The sequence below is a fragment of the Mustela nigripes genome, chromosome 4, assembly GCF_022355385.1.
Source record: "Mustela nigripes isolate SB6536 chromosome 4, MUSNIG.SB6536, whole genome shotgun sequence".
Lineage (NCBI taxonomy): Eukaryota > Metazoa > Chordata > Mammalia > Carnivora > Mustelidae > Mustela > Mustela nigripes.
In genome coordinates this window covers 93562544-93577993 of record NC_081560.1, presented here as the reverse complement: position 1 = coordinate 93577993, position 15450 = coordinate 93562544, and the positions used below count along the sequence as shown (strand labels likewise).

The following is a 15450-nucleotide window of genomic DNA, read 5'->3' as shown; positions in this document are numbered from 1 at the left end:
GGTGTCCACACCCCTGCCCAACTCGCCACGCCCTCTGGACAGGGAACAGCCGCGTCTGCCCACTGCTCTGCTCTTTCATGTTGAGGGTAAATGTCAAGATGATTTCACTGACAACATTTTACAGTTTTCTCCTCAAAAAAAAAAAAAAAATGGCATTTTTACCTGGAAAGCACTTCTTTTTCATTTCCATCATTAAGACACCACATTTTGCCAATGCTTTCTTTTAAGACCGAAATATAGAACAGGTGACGTGGGTGGGAAGGCAGGCACAGTGGGAGCGTGCTCTGGGTGCTCCCAGCTCCCATGGGGGGCAGGACTGGAGGCCCTATGCCCAGGGCAGAGGCTGAGGAGGCGGCGGACGAGGAGTTCTGGTGCCCATCCCAAGGCTCCTGCCCAGATCTTCTAGGGAGTGACATCTGTGTTCTGTCTCAGCAGGTTTCCGGGGTGAGCTCCTCCGAGGAAGACGAGGCCCCTTCTTCACCAAGGCGTCAGCAGTCCTTGAGAAAAGTCCTAAAGCACAGGACCCCGCAGGAAGCCTCCCCCAGCCCACGCAGGAGACCAGCAGGCCACACCCCCTCCCACCCTAGAGAAGCCCCTGAGGCTGGGTCCCCATCGCCCACACCCCTCTCCTGGAAGCGCCTGGTCCCCCGAGCAGGGCTCAGCCCCACGGCTGCTCTCCAGACTCCACGGCTTCCCAACATCTCAGCCTCTGGGGCGGCCGGTGGGCAGCCAGGGCCCAACCCAGAGCCCCCATCTCCTGAGGAAGATCCACCTGCACCAGCCACGGTCACCTGGCAGCAGCACCAGAGAGCAGAGTCCCACGGAGAAGGGAGCTGGCCTCAATCCTTGGGGTTGCCCGGGATCCCCAACATGGCTGGAAGGAGGAGACGGGACCTGAAGAAGCTGGAGGCTATGGTATGATGTCTCCAACCTGACCCTGACCCTTGACCCTGACTGTGTCCCTGACCCAGACCTGTCCCTGACCAGTCCTCTAACCCAACCCTGACCCTGTCCTTGACCCAATCTCGACCCCAACCTTGCCCCTGGCTATGTCCCTGACCAGTCCCTGACCCCGTCTGCATCTGGGGGCTCAGGGTCCCATGGAGGTGGCCGGTGACCCCTGAGAGGAAGGGCAGCTTCCCTTCCCTCACTGCTCAGGCCTTTCTGATGTCCTGGTCCTGCCCCACCTGACCCTGTGTGGAGCTCCTGTGCACCGCCACCCCCCCTCCCCATTCCCATCTGCTCTCCAAGCTCCTGTGAACCCTCCTGGCCTTCTCAGGGGTGTGCAGCTGGGCCCAGAAAGCTGTTGGTTCTTTCCTTTCAGGGCACACCCGGGCCTCCCTCCATATTCCCCTGGCCCCCAGAGGCCCTTTCCTTCTTTGAGCTGTGTGTCCCGGCCCCTCAGCTCGTTCACCCTCTCCTGTGACACTCTGTAGTTCTAGAAAGTTCTGAGAAGGGTACTGCTAGGGGATTTCCATCTTGCCTCTCACGTGGGGTCCTAGCTGACCCCGGCTGTCCAGGTCTGCTCCCCTGAGGTGGAACGTGTGCGGTGGACCGCCTGGCCCATGGGCTGGGCACCCGTGGGCCTGTTGGTTCCCTCCCTCTGTGGCCTCAGAGGCCCTGACTCGGCTCCACCCGCGGGGACTCCATGGAAGTCAGGTGTTGCACAGCCTGGACGGCTTCTTCCCGTCTCTTCTTTCTTCTCTCACCCCTCGTCTGCCCCTCGGAGGGACCCTGGGTTGCACTTTCCAAGGTCACTGCAGGGCACCTCGGCTCTGCTGCTGGCTCCCTTTGAGGCTTCTCAAGGCTCTCTGCTCAGTCTCACTCACACTTCTGGGGCGTTGCTGGCGGGCAGCTTTCCTGACGCCCCCTCCCAGCCTGTCCTCTGTGGCTGTGCCCAGTCAGAGCTTCAAGCTGGGCCTCGCCGAGCTGACCGGCACTCTGCCTGCGTTCCTGGCTGGGGTCTCAGTGCGGGGCCGCCCCCAAGCCCCAGGTGCCTCCCTACTGCCGGGTCCCACGGGCTGATACTCCCACCTGCTGCCAGGAGAGGTGTGAGCGAGGCTGGAATATTCTGGAGCTGACGAAGGGAGGGGCCGGGGGTTCTCACTGTGTTTCAAAGACAGTCCCATAGGTGGGGCAACCCCTGCAGCCATGGGGTCCCTCACACAGGCCCTGGGCTTCCAGCCGTTGTGGGCTCTGGGCTCTGGAAGGGGTTCACGTGCTCGCTGGCGGCCCCTCCCCTGGCCCTGCTCTTCTGGCTTCCCCTTCCGCCACACCGCTGCAGGCAACACCAGCTTCTCCTAGCCCTCGTTCACCTCCCCCCACCGGGGTTTGCTTCTATTCTTTACACGTTCAGGCTATCGATGTGCAGGGGACCCGCCATGGAGCGGCTGAGGACCCCAGTCTTTCCACGGCCAACCCTGTCCTCTGCGATCCTGTCCCTGCACATGCCCCTTGTGGTCTGGCTCAGTCCCCCTGCCTCCCCCCAACCTCTGTTTCTGTGAGGCCAAGGCCTCGTCTTCATCGGAAGCAGGGCTCATCCTGCTCTGTGTCCCCAACCCCGGCCTGGGCCCTTCTCGTGCCGCAGCCTGGGAAGACGGTTGTCTACTCCGCCCCGCGGGCACGTTCCCCGCACGCCCCCAGCTGGCCTCCCCATCCCTGTCCCCAGCCGTCCTGCTGCCACTCTGCCTTGTCAGACTCAGTTCCCTGGGTCCTTAGCCACCTCTCCGGTGCCCACAGAGACGCAGCCCTCTGGGGCGTTGCCACTCTGTGGTGCAGTTGTGTGCCCAGCCCGCGGAGAGCCGAAGGGCAGGGGTAGGGAAGGGTGTGTAGCCTGGGGGGACCTCTGCTGTCCCCGGGCAGCTGTGGCAGGTGTTTCTGCAACATAGGCCTTCTCCGAGATGCCTTTCCTCCCCCAGGTGGAGCGCGAGAGGCAGTGGGAAATCCGCCTACTTCAGGACATCGAGGAGGCCACCCAGCACGAGCTCACCGTGGAGGATGACTGCCCCTCGGTGCTGGGACCAGGGGCTGAGGCCCTCTGGAGCACCCACCTCAGCCTCACCGACTTGTCTGGCCCTCCATCCGTACGGCCTTCTGCAAACCCCAGCCCTCCCCAGGACTTGCTCAGGTCCCTGCACAGTTAACAAGGCTTTGGGCGGCGCCACCAGAGCGTGGGGCACACAGGGAGCAAGAGCCAGCAGGCGACGTGGATGCCTACCCTAGGGGTGCCTGCCACCCCACCAGCTTCCCCTGAGTGACCCAGGGAACAGGATGACATTTTGCATGTGGAGACCAGAGAGCGTGGTGACCCAGCCGCCCACACAGGGCTGGGCTGCACACCCAGCAGGCTCAGGATACCATTCCAGGGGAGTCAGACCTAGGACTCCAAGTGGGAGGCAGTTCTGGCAGCTTCCGGGCACTGGTTTTGGTGGGGGTGGGGTGTGGAATCCAGCGCCTGGTGCCTGTGCCACTGGGGCCCCACCGCAAAGCTTGACACGCTTCCACGCTGGGGCTGTGGTGGGTCACGGGGCGGCGGGGGGGCAGGCACTCCAGCTTGTGTAGAAAACACGCAGCAGCCTCCCGGTGCAGATGGGCAGCTCGGGCACTGCATGGACACCGCACGATTATTGGCACAGAGATCAATTTTTGTCTTACACATGTGTTCATCCCCCACTTTATTTAAAAATGTTTGGTGCTTTGTCTTTAGTCTTTTTTTTTTCCTTCTGAAACGAAAAGAGAGTGTTTGTTCCCAGCCCTACCCTGGGCCATCTCCGGGACTGAGCCTCCAGGCTTGGCGGCAGTGGCCTCACCCTCAGACATGAAGATCAAGCTTCTAACTGAATCAGAAGGCAGCCTGGATGCAGAACACCCCAGACGCAGGGCACCCCAGACGCAGGGCACCCTGAAAGGAATCACAGACAGGATGGACCCAGGAGGATGTGGTGGAAGCCCAGGATGGGCGAGCTCAAGAACCAGGCTCTCCCTGCATTTGTCTGGAGGCTTCCAGAAAGGAAGGAGGCCAGTCCTCACAGGGTTGGGGGCCAGGTGGGGGGGCAACGGGCTGCAGTCACGTGGTGAGTCACTTCAAACGCCATTGCGTTTGCGGGAAGAGCAGGTTTACTGTCCAGTGGGCTTGCACAGTACTAAGCGTCCTGACCCGGTTCTTCCTTCATTATAACATTATTGGATTATGGAAATGATAAATTTACTAGTTTTTCAAATACCACAAAGCAGAAAGTGTGCCTGGAATTGTGTGCCGGGGGATACATCAGTGCAAACCCTTTGCACCTGTAGTACTGGAAGCAGGTTCACAGTTCTCCTGAGCATCTGCATCTGATGCAAAGGGACTCAGATGTGTCATCACGTGGCTTCTCTGTCTCGCTGACAGCACTTGACGAATTCAGATGCAGAATGAGACCAGGGAGGAGGAAGGCATGATAGAGGGACTTCAGGGAGGTTGTCTTTGAAAGCTCAGAAATTACAGGGGCTCAGAAGGAAATGGTTTGTTGGTAAGATACTTTCCTAGATGTTCATGTTGCATGTCAGCAGAACAGATTCTTACATTTTTGCACATTCTTAAATTTGTGCAAAGGAACATGTGCAAATGGGGCATAGGCCCTCTAGCTGGTGTTTGAAATGCAATCCTGCAGGGCGTTTCACAAGTAAAACAGCATGGACCGTGAGCGTGTTCTGGCCATGCAAAGATGTGGCGGGGAAGCAGGCCAAGGAAGGAGCGAATCCACCACCTGAAGCCGGAACGTGGTGCATGGGGAGGGTGTCCTGTCCACGCCGACCACCTCTGACCTCCGTGTCCCCGGGACCCGGGCTGTGCATGGGCAGGAGGGCAGCCTCAGACCAGCACTCAGGACGTGGGCACTGCCGGCTCAGGCTGCACAGACGGGGACCTCATGGGGTCTCTGAGCAGGGGTCATCTTCAGGACCATGCCGGCACCGCAGCTAGCGACCCTGTAAAATGCCTCTCCTTGTGCGGTTTCTGTTTAACCTGAAATGAGAAGGGATCCCCTTCTAATCTAATCTCTATCTAAATGGTACATTTTCTTCCTAAAATAAGCTATTTACCCAGGGTGTCTGTATTTGATGTTCATGGCCCTTGTCACTGTGTCAGAGATCTGGTTTGAGGGGCTGCCGGCGTCCGGGGCTCAGGTGGCCTCACTGCAGACATCTAGTTTGTGCAACGTTTTTCACTTAAGTCTTAGCACTTGGTGTTTTAATTTTCTGCTGCAAAACAAAGGCTGAAAACAACCTATGCTCACCTCCGCCTGGGCTCTCTGAGCGGACACCAAGCAGATGCTCACCCTGTGCATCTGGGCAAGAAAGAGGAACCTGGGGCCCCGTTCCTTTGTCGATCGCCGCCGGGCTACACAAGGGCCCTTGGCCCAACCATGTATGCGTGGCTGCCTCGGTGGGACCCCACCTGTCCATGTTGTGGATCCCCTGCTTGAGGGCTGGCTGGGCTCCAGCGTGCCCAGTCACCTCACCGAGTTTACAAGCAGGGTATGCTGCACCCCACTCACAGGGTTGGGGATGGCGGTGTGGGATCTTGGGATCCACTTGTGCAAGTCCACACGAGAGCCCCCTCGACACAGAGCCCTTTGTACAAATGTCTACCAATTTTGTTAGCCTCCTACAAGTCATTTTGTGGGTTAAAAGGTATTGGTGCTGTGCAGTCCCCCAGCAAGGGGTGGAGGCCCATGAGTGGTGTTTGAGGGAGCTCTCAGATTTGCTAGTTTGATGATGGCTTTTAAAACATGTACCAAATCATAAAAACTAAATGAAACAGGTACCAACTGGGAAGGTGACACGGCTCCTCCATGTTCTCACTGTGCATTTGTCTCATGGATGGTTCCGTTGGACAAGTGTCCACCTGTTTCCTGTAGCCCTTTCTCGGAGGAGTCCATGCACGCCCGGCTTCTCCGGTGATGTTATGCTTTTTTCATAAGCGTTTTTTAAATTCCTTTACTCTGGATTGCTTTTATTTGAACCTAAAGATATAGGTTTGTGATTATTTATGTGTCAGCTTGGCTGGGCTGCTGTGCCCAGTTTGGTCAAACACCAGTCTTGCTGTCAGGGTGAAGGTACAGTTTAGATGAAATCAACACTTCCAGCAGTGGACTTTGATTAAAAGCAGATTGCCCTCCATACTGCAGGTGGGCCTCGTCTAATCAGTTGAAGGCCTTAAGAAAAAATGCCTGAGGTCCTCCCAGGGGAGGAGGGGATTCTTCCTTCCTCCAGGTGGCCGTCAGACTTGGGATGCAACATCAGCTCCTCCCTGTGTCTCCAGCTGCCGCCCATCCTGCAGACTGGACTTGACAGCCCCGTGACTGGGGGAGCCATTCCTTGAAATTATGGTTGGTCTCTCTCAGACACACACCCCTCAGGGCGGTGCATTCCCTGTGATGCATCTGCCAGACCTCTAAGGGAAGATGCCCAGTGAGTAGGGGCTGGAAGTTTGCCCTGGGGCTCAGGGTGTCCTCAGAAGAGGCAGAGCCCGGCAGCTCTTCCACCCCACTCCCCGCCAGCCCTCCCCTGCTGATGGGGTCTTGGGCTCTACCAGATGTGCTGAGCCTGGGCCACATTATCATGTTCCCCAGAGTCTGGCCCAGTCCCTCCCCTCCCCACAGGTCCCTGTGATCCCTGCACCAAACCTGCTTCTCTTGCCCCCTCTTGGGGGTAGGAGGGGGCTTCTCTGGATGGTGGCATTAGGTGCATCCTGGTGGAGGTTGGCCCGTGGCAAACCCTCCCTGACATTCTGGTCTGGTGCCTCGTGGCCTCTTCTCTGCTGGACCCCAAACTTCGCCTGACCTTGGCCTGTGGAGCCCAGTTTTAGGAACCATCCTGGCTCGGCCTCCTGATGGCCTGCCCCCACCCATGCTATCCACCCTCGGTCTGCCTTCAACAACAGTCCCCGACCAGTTAGTCCGAGACCAGTCTGAGAACCCCAAGGATTACGAATCATATTCCGCAGAGTCTCTGGCTGGGAGCAGAAGCCGAGCCCCCACACCCCCCCCACCCGCGGTTACAGGAAGAGCAGAGCCCAGCCCAGAGGACAGCACCGACTCTGGAGGACACCACAGTCTCCCCTGAGGAAGGCACATTTTCACACAGGCCACATGACCCTGTGGTTTGCAAGTAAAACAGCCACAGGGTTTAGTCAAGCAATTTTTTTCCTTTATTTTTGTTAAATAAGGTTCCAGAAAGTATAGTGCAAACACTCAGTAGAAAAGTCGCAATTAAGAAATGTACATTCACGTTAACATTTCAGTCCATTCACTGGTTTTTTAATAAAAATAGGACCCATTATTCAGTGACTTGTCTCGGTCGAACAATCTTGGAAAAGACTGGAAGGTACAGTGTGGGCTGGCGTAAAAATAGACCCGTATTGATTATACAAATCTATCGACAGAAGCTACCTGGTGACCGTGAGCTGCTGTCGTTCTGACCCCATCCCAGGGTTCTGGGTCTACAGAACCATTCTCGAGCGAGCTCCGCAGGCGGTGAGCGTGTCCCCCTGCCCACCCCCCGCCCCTGCCTTCCACCGAGTGGCGCGGCCATCCCCCAGCTGGACAGGAAGGATGCAGGGGCGAATACAGCCTTTCTCAGCGAGGCAAGAAAATCCGGGGTGGGCCATTGGTTGACCTTCGGTGAGAATCAAGCTACTTTAAGGTGTTTGTGATCGATATGTCACCTTCTTTGTGCAAGATGGTATGCAATTGTGCGGCTGGGGCGGGGGCCTCTGGGCTGGGAGACGCTGTGTGGCCAGTGCAGACACCACCACATGGGTTGGAGCCCCAGGCTGCGTTGGGTCGCGGGGACGCTCTGCGGCCAGCCGGCAGATGGCCCAAGGCGGGCCCGTCCCTCCGCGCATGCTGCGTGTTTCCGAGTTCAAAGTGGATCTCACACACATGGGGATCTCAGGGCATGCAATTCAGGGTGCACATGCGTGCGAGCCCAGTTTGTACAGGGGGAAGGCAAGCCCGCGTGCCCCTCTGGGACGGGCACTTGGGAGTGCGGGTGCTCCCATGTGTGCAAGAGGTGGTGGCAGGCTTCCTCGGGATTCCCACAACTGGGGGCCAGTCCCCGGAGACGTGTGCTTCTGGGCCCACGGGGCTTGGGGGTGCTGCTGGTGGGAGGCAAGAAACAGTTCTGGCTGCTGGTGGGCCCATAGCCCGCGCCGTGGGGAGCGCGAGCCCAGAGACGTGGCGCTCTGCGTGGTTGTTCCTGCACACACCCCCACACACGTTCAGGGAGCCCCGGAGTCGCCCAGCAATCTCGCGCGTTAGTCTAGGACAACCTCTCTGTTTAAACATCAGCTCTCAGGGCGGGATGCGAGCTGTTTGCACATCGAGCTTCTGAACCAACTCTGAGCTGCCCAGAGTCGAAGCAGTCGGGGCCGAGGAGCCCCGTTTCCTACTAGCTTCCGCGACCCCCGTCTTGCCTTCCACACATTCTCCAGGAAACCTGACCATGGCCATCCGACCCGCAGGAAGGGGCGCTGACCACCCACCTCGTGCCTGTGGCGTGAGACACTGGATAGCGCGACCACCAGGAGAGACAGAGCAGAGACGGCCAGCTTGACCCATGGCCTCCCAGGGCTCAGGTGCTTGCGGACCAGCACTTGGGGGCCACCTGGCTTCATGCACGTGGGTAGGCGTGTGTGGTTTGGGAGCTTCTGGGGCTCCCTTCCCCTGTTTGATGCCAGAGAGGCCGTGCAGAAACACATGGGCAACCATCCTTCCTGCTGAAGGAGGGTCTGTGTGTTCTCAGACAGGATAGGCTGTGGGCAGGACACAGATTTAGGATTTAGGATAGAAAGCGACACAAGGTGGGACTTCTCAGGCTAGCTCTGAGTGTCCTTGGGGGGTCCACCGCTGAGGACAGCGTTCTGAGCTCCCCAGGGCGCACCCGGGAGCAAGCAGTGGGGCCAACACTCCAAACCAGCCTGCCAGGGTCCCCACCACAGTGGGCACTTCGGTGCAGACCAGCCGAGGGGTTCCATCAAACCCAGTACGGTGTCAGCAAAGAGCCACTGAGTAGGATGGAAAACCAAGGGCTTCGGACAGGCTGGCATGGGTCTCGGTCCTGCGACTAGTGCTGTGTGACTTTGCTCAAGTCAATAACCTCTCTGAGCCCCAGATTCCTCACGACACCATGGGGGCCGTAAGCGACCAATGGGTGACAGGTGGAGAAGGTGCTCTGGGGCTACCAAGTAGATGTGGGTCTTGGTCATGGCGGTTCCCTTAGTTTGTGGCCACATGGAGAATTCCAGAAGAGAGAGATTTTCACTACACGCGCCAATGACTACTGGCCTCTCCTGCGGCTTTAGCACGGAACCTACACAATCCGGTGTAGGAAGGAATGCATGGATTTCATAAAGGGAGAAAGAGTTGTGTCTAGAACACCCTCCTCTGCCAGGTGTGGCATATACTCATGCATGCACACACCCACATGTGCACACACACACGTGTGCACGCATACACACATACACGCACTGTACAATCACACAAGCATGCAAGCACGTGTACACACATGTGCACATACACACACATGCACGTGTACAATCACATTCTCGCAAACATGCGTGCACACATGTTCACACGTGTGCACACATGCACACAGATGTGATTGCAGCATGGGTCCAGCAGAAGAGTTACTGTTTCTCTCCATGAGCAGATCTGACAGGGAGTAGATAGATGACAATTTTCAGGGAAATTTAAGAAATGCAAATGTATGAGTCATTACCATGAGGTTGTTTAGGGAGGTCTAGTCCCGAAACGTGGCCTCTGAAATCAGGCTTACTTCGCTGAACTGGACATGGAGGTGACCACGCGCCCCAGCATCCCAGGACCGGCTTCCAGTGTGCGCACACAGGAGTTGGTGTCTGGAGCCGGGGTGTCCCCGGGAGCGCCCTGAGGGTGTGGAGTCTGGCCCTGGGCACAGGGAGGAGCTAAGGGGCCCTGCCTCATGCTCCTGGCCACAGCAGGCCATCCCTCCCACTCTGGCACCCCTGCACACCCACCCCTGCACCCCTACATTCACAGTTGTGGGGCCCACACCGTCTCCGGGCACAGGGACTGCCTTTGGCTCCTCGCTACCCACCACCCAGAATCAGGGACTCTGTCTCACATCCCGGGCGGCTGCCTGTCAGCGCCAACCCCCCACCGCCTCAGTCCATCTGACAAAATTCACAGCTGGAGTTTCTTCCTCAAGCTGAGCCAAACAGCCTTCCTGACCATCTACCTCATTCCCACCCCGCCCTCCGGCGGGGGTGGGGGGGAGTCCTCAGGCCACCCCTAGCAACCCAATCCCTGAACCAGACTTCAACCCAGCCCAGTCTAAGACTCACGGGTGGAAATGCAAACCCAGATAACTGTGAGAAGAGGTCGCATCCCCACCTGGTCTCCGCATCCCCTCGGAGAGTGCTGGGGCTCCAACTCCCCACCCGGCTTTCCAAGCACACTGGGGGCGGGGGGTTGAGGACATGACGCTGGTGCAGGGGCGCAGCTGTGCCCTCCGGCTTCCAGCCGGCCACTCCCCGACCCTTAGTCATCCCCCAAACCAAACATTTTGAAACCAACTTCCTGTAAGGAGGTTGATTTGTTGCTTTTTAAGTTTTGTTGTTTTTAAAACTGAAGCCGTTACAAAATCAGGTCATGTCAGTTTCCAGGGGCGACTTTCTATGGACCCAACAGGCCCGTATGCTTCAGAATTACAAGTGTTGTCAGTGCTCTGTGACCCGCTGAGTCAGAGAGCTGCTTGGTGTGCAGCGGGGCGCCCCCAACCCCCGAGACCCGACTCCCACACTGCAGGGCGCCCCCCATCTCGGAGACCCGGCTCCCACGTGGCTGGGCGCCCTCCCACCCCCAATGTCCGGCTCCCACGCAGTGGCAGGTGCACACTTAGGGAGCCCCTGCCTTGTGGGCTGCGCATGCATGTCATGGGCGGAGACGGCCACACAGGGAGGGGCCCGTAGAACCCCAGACTTGGGGAATCCCGGGAACACATGCTGAAATGAAGCCAGGTCCACCTGTCGGGGCACACAAGCGTGAGGCCCACAGGACCCTTCCTTCTTCAGAAGCAGGACCAAGGAGGGGTTCATACTACTTCTGGGTGCTGATGGGACGGGAGCAGGCATTCGTATCATCTGGATCCCGTCGGGGCCCAGACCCAACACACAGAGCAAGCTCATCAGGCAGGACGGGTGTCCCAGCCCGGAGGCTCACTGCACCCAGTGCGCGCACTGAGATGGGTTACAAGGGTTGCAGGTGTGCACAGACCTGCATTCGCCCCGAGGGTGACTTCACTGACAGGGCTGAGACTGGCCCTCCGCTCCCTGTGCCTGGGACACCGACAACAAACCGCACAGAACCCGGGGCCTGAGCGGAGTCTGCAGGAGGGGCTGGGCGGCCACAGAGGTGTCGCCCCCCCGCCCCATGGCGTGGTTGAATGTGGGCAAACTTGTGTGCATGGCTTGTGCTGGAATCACCATTGGCTTTGGACTGGCCTTGTCTCCACAGGTTAGTTATTGCCTCTGGAGACAGGAAGTGTCTGGAAGCGCTGTGGCTCTGGGGTCTGACTAACGTGCAGCCTGGGAGGGCCTGGTGTGGTGGTGGTGGGGGGTGCTCCACGCTGTAGCTTACATGCACCGTGCAGCGGACCCCCCAGGCCCAGCGGTCTGTGGAAGCGCCTGGAAGTTTGGTGCTGCCTTCTGCACTACTGAGGTTGGGCATAAGTGGTGCACGAGGGACACGCGGGTCCCCCTGTAGTGCTGAGGCGCCCCCAAGCAGGGGCGTGGTGCCTTAGGGACATCACACATCTGGATAAAGAGTGCCATGCGCACAGGAGTTGGGGGGCTGTTCTCATTTTTGGTGGGAGTGAACAGGTGTCCCCTGAAACAGTGCACTATTTACAGAGTGTCTTAAATAATTTAGAGAGAACCCTACTTGAAAGGCTAACATTTGCCCATGAATACTGTACGAGATTAAAAATAAATAAGGCAAGATCATACAGTCTCATCACAAATAAAGAGGAAGACATCGTGCACCCGCCTCCGAGGGTCACTGCGGTGGCTCTCGCGCCCTCGGGAACGGTAGAGTCTGGACTGCTGATGACCGACGTGTCGCATGCTCCTGGGAGCTGGGCCTTGGCGCCGTGGGTGGTCTCACGGCCTCCCGCCGCGGCCACGCACAAGGCAGGGCTCCAGAGCTCCTGGTCCTGTGGACCCCCGGTCTGGGACCAGCAGGGCTGGGGGCCACAGAGACTCTCGGTGGCATCCACATGACCCCAGGTCACTTGGGTGGACAAGGAGTCCACGGCGTGTCTCTGCAGGGGCAGCCAGCTCCTCTCCCCGATGGCTGATGGCTGGATCCCTGCATCTTTAAACAGCAACCTCATCCTTGGGCCATCCTGACCACCCTGCCTCTGAGTCCACTTCGAGGAGGCAGGCGGCCCACCCAGAGAACTCAGGATCCTGTCCCTGGCCTAACCCCAACCTTCAGTTCTGTCTGTGAAGTCCCTTTGCCATGCAATCAAGCACGGGGTCAGGACCTCAGTGTGATCCACTGCCCCCCAGACTGCCCTGGTGGAAGCCTGGCATCCACCGGCAGGCAGGCTCCAGGTCCCTGGCCAGGTCCTCAGTCCCGCAGCCTGGCACAGACGGGCACACCACATGGGCCACATGCTCATGGGACTCCCAAGATGACTCGGGTTCCCCTGAAGGAATCATGCCATGTCTCTCTAAAGGCTGAGCGGGGACGGCTGGGCCACAGAGTCCTTCTCAGTAGTGATGGTAGCAATGGCCTTCGGTGGCCCCGCGCAGAGCTGGTTCTCAGGAGGGAGGCCGTCCACCCACCCATCTCCATCCTGAGTCCCGCATCGCTGGCTATCCACGCACGGCCCGGCAGCCGACCATGCTGCCCCACGGCCGGGCAGGGCTGAGGCCTCATGAAGGACATCACGCCTCGCGGGTCCACCACAGGAACAGCCCGGGGACATGCACAGGGGCTCAGCCAGAGTAAGCCCAGCCCCTGCCCGCCGGTGCCAAGCGGCCTTCCTCCTACGGTCGGAGCTGCCACCCAGCGCCCCTAGCAACACATCCCACGCGTCCTTGGTCTGCACCTGTGCGCGTGGGAGACCCCCAGGCCTCCCCAGAGTCCCCTGCAGCCCTCTCCCTGCAGGTGTCCCCCAAACTCACTCCGAAATCCCACGTCCAGGAAACAGCCTTCTCCGCAGGGGGCTTTCTCTGTGGCAAGGTATGGTTCGCTTGTTTCAAAATCCATGCAGGTTTGTGCTGTTAGGAGAGCGGGAGCCCCAGACACGGGCGCAGCAAGGGCCCAGCGGCCCCGATCTTGGTTCCTTCCCTGACGAGTGAGGCCAGGGTTTGTAGGGCCGAGGCCATCCGGGGGCTGAGGGACATCTCGGGACTCGCAGGCAGAGCAGGGATGATGCTGGTCGCAACACAGAGACGTGGCTCGGGGCCCCAAGAATTCCAGAAGACCCGCCTCTGGCCCTCGAGAAAGGGCTCCCGAAGGAAGCCAGCAGCCCCCCTCTGTGCTGCACGGCTTCTCCCCAAACCGCGCGCTACAGGCCGGGCCCAGACACACACGTGAGGCCTGGCTCCCAGCCCGGACTGCTGCAGGCCTTCTCAGGGCGTGCTCCCACTCTGCCGGCCACAGCTCCACGGCTCCCGCTGAACCGAAGCCTGGGGTCGTGGCGGATGTTCCCAAGGTCCCGACGCTGGACGCTGAGCTGGCCAACCCCAGGCAGCCGCTCCTCGGCCACCGAGGAGAGGACCGAGGTGGGCAGCATCCAGGTGGGCAGGGCTCGCCCGGCCCGTCACTGCCCAGCTGCTTCGGGTCACGCCGGGACGGCACCCCTTCTGCAGCCCAACCTCTGGCTGCAGGCCCTGCTCTGTGGGCCGGGCTGGTCCCTGCTGGAGCCCCCAGCAGCCAGCGTGGGCTCCACTAAGCCTCCTTCCCAGCTGCTCCAGGGGGCGGGTGCTGGCCATGAGGGCCCGGCGGGAGCCCCGAGCCCTGCAGAGCCCCCAGCCCAGCTCTGACTGGGGGACCAGCCATGGGGGCCATTGGTGGCGGGCCTGTGCCCAGTCTGGTCTGGAGGCCAGGTCGCCCGTAAGCACACATTTTCCGCTCTGCGTTTAGGGACCTGGCCTGGGAGCCATTTCTATCGGTCCGGCCTTCCAGGAAGTACGTTAGCATCTCCCCCTTGCCCTTGACGCTGACCTTCCCACGGCACACGAAGCGGTAGGTGCCCTTTCGCAGCAGCCGGTGAACCTCCTCGGTCACCTGCAGCAGAGCAAAGCAGGTGAGTGTCCCCGGGGTCAGCAGGGGAGGATCCCGGGGGCAGGGCTGCCAGAGTGCTCCCTCTTCCACCCCTGCGACCTGTCCCCAACATCAGAGAGCGCCAGGGGACGCGAGAGGCCCAGCTGCCCACTAGGCCTGGGCAGGCTCTGGAAAGCAGCACTCTTGGCGGGGGAAGGGCCCAGGGTGCACAGAAGGCTGGACAGGACACAGAGACGTAGCACCTGAACGGGGCGTGAGCCCCAGGGCACCCCAGGCACATGCCAGAGGCCCGGACACGGAGGAGTGGGACAAGCAAAGCTGGATGGCTAACCGGCGTCCCGCGCGCCCTTCAAGGAAAGGACCAGAGGCAGAGGAAGGACTCCTAAAAGGAGCAGTGGGGTGGGGGCGTGCTCTTTGTCAACGGAGGAGGAGGCACGTGTACGGGGCCACTGGCGGGAGTGGTGCCTTGGGCAGAGAGGGTGTAGTCAGCACCGGCGGCCCAACGGACAGACCGCATCCTCCCCGCACAGACAAGGGTCCCACCCTGGCGCACGCACCCGGGACACTGACACTGAGCCTGATGGAGGGGAGAGGCCCCGTCTGCACAGAGCTCCCCTATCGCAGGGCCTCTGGGGCACGGGGCGTTAAAGGGGCAGCTGAGTGCTCTGTGCCTCGGGGAGTCCAGACACAGACACGCAGGGTGGCAGCAGTGGGGGGCGTGGGAAGACCACCCCAGCACGCAGAGTGGCCACCTGGGGGGTCACAGGGCTTGTCGGACCCGCGGGACCCCGTGTGGCAGGTGCCTGGGTCAGAATGGGGGCTCGTGGGGCTGTGGTCATCCAAGGTACCCCCGGGGATCTGCCCTCACTCTTAATCCACAGGGGACCCGCGAGCAGGCAGGGGGCGGGGCGGTGGCAGGGGGTGCCCTGCGTGCAGCCGGGGACACAGACTGGAGAGGCACATCGCCCACAGCCAGGCAGCCGGGGGAGGCCAGGCCTTGAGCAGCAGCCATGTCACGGAGAATGGCCCTGGGGGCCCACCGGGGACAGGCCTGGTGCTGCACCCAGGAGGGGCTCACCACAGTGTGATCGTGGAAACTATGAACTTGCATGTGAGTGGCTGGAGAGTGGATGGG

The 15450-nt window shown here is 60.0% G+C and overlaps 2 protein-coding genes across 3 annotated transcripts in view; one reads left to right on the top strand and one right to left on the bottom strand.

Annotated features, from left to right (window-relative positions):
- The first annotated feature begins 811 nt into the window (after positions 1–811).
- CCDC201 (coiled-coil domain containing 201) lies at positions 812–3143 on the top strand. The gene is made up of 2 exons (XM_059397596.1): positions 812–915; positions 2919–3143. The coding sequence occupies exons 1-2, from the start codon at positions 871–873 to the stop codon at positions 3141–3143; spliced, it is 270 nt and encodes an 89-aa protein (XP_059253579.1). The 5' UTR covers positions 812–870.
- A 4029-nt stretch (positions 3144–7172) lies between these two features.
- ADCY1 (adenylate cyclase 1) overlaps positions 7173–15450 on the bottom strand; it is a 92006-nt gene continuing 83728 nt past the window's right edge. For both annotated transcript variants that reach the window (XM_059397154.1, XM_059397153.1), the window contains exon 20: positions 7173–14318. In XM_059397154.1, coding sequence (XP_059253137.1) covers positions 13980–14318 — 339 coding nt within the window. In that variant the 3' untranslated portion in view covers positions 7173–13979. The remainder of the gene's footprint in view (positions 14319–15450) is intronic.

Bases quoted from the DNA above. Each gene is read 5' to 3' on its own strand.
- CCDC201 (XM_059397596.1), top strand. From the start codon at position 871: ATGGCTGGAAGGAGGAGACGGGACCTGAAGAAGCTGGAGGCTATG. The intron at 916-2,918 runs GTATGATGTCTC...TTCCTCCCCCAG, and splicing joins TGAAGAAGCTGGAGGCTATG to GTGGAGCGCGAGAGGCAGTG.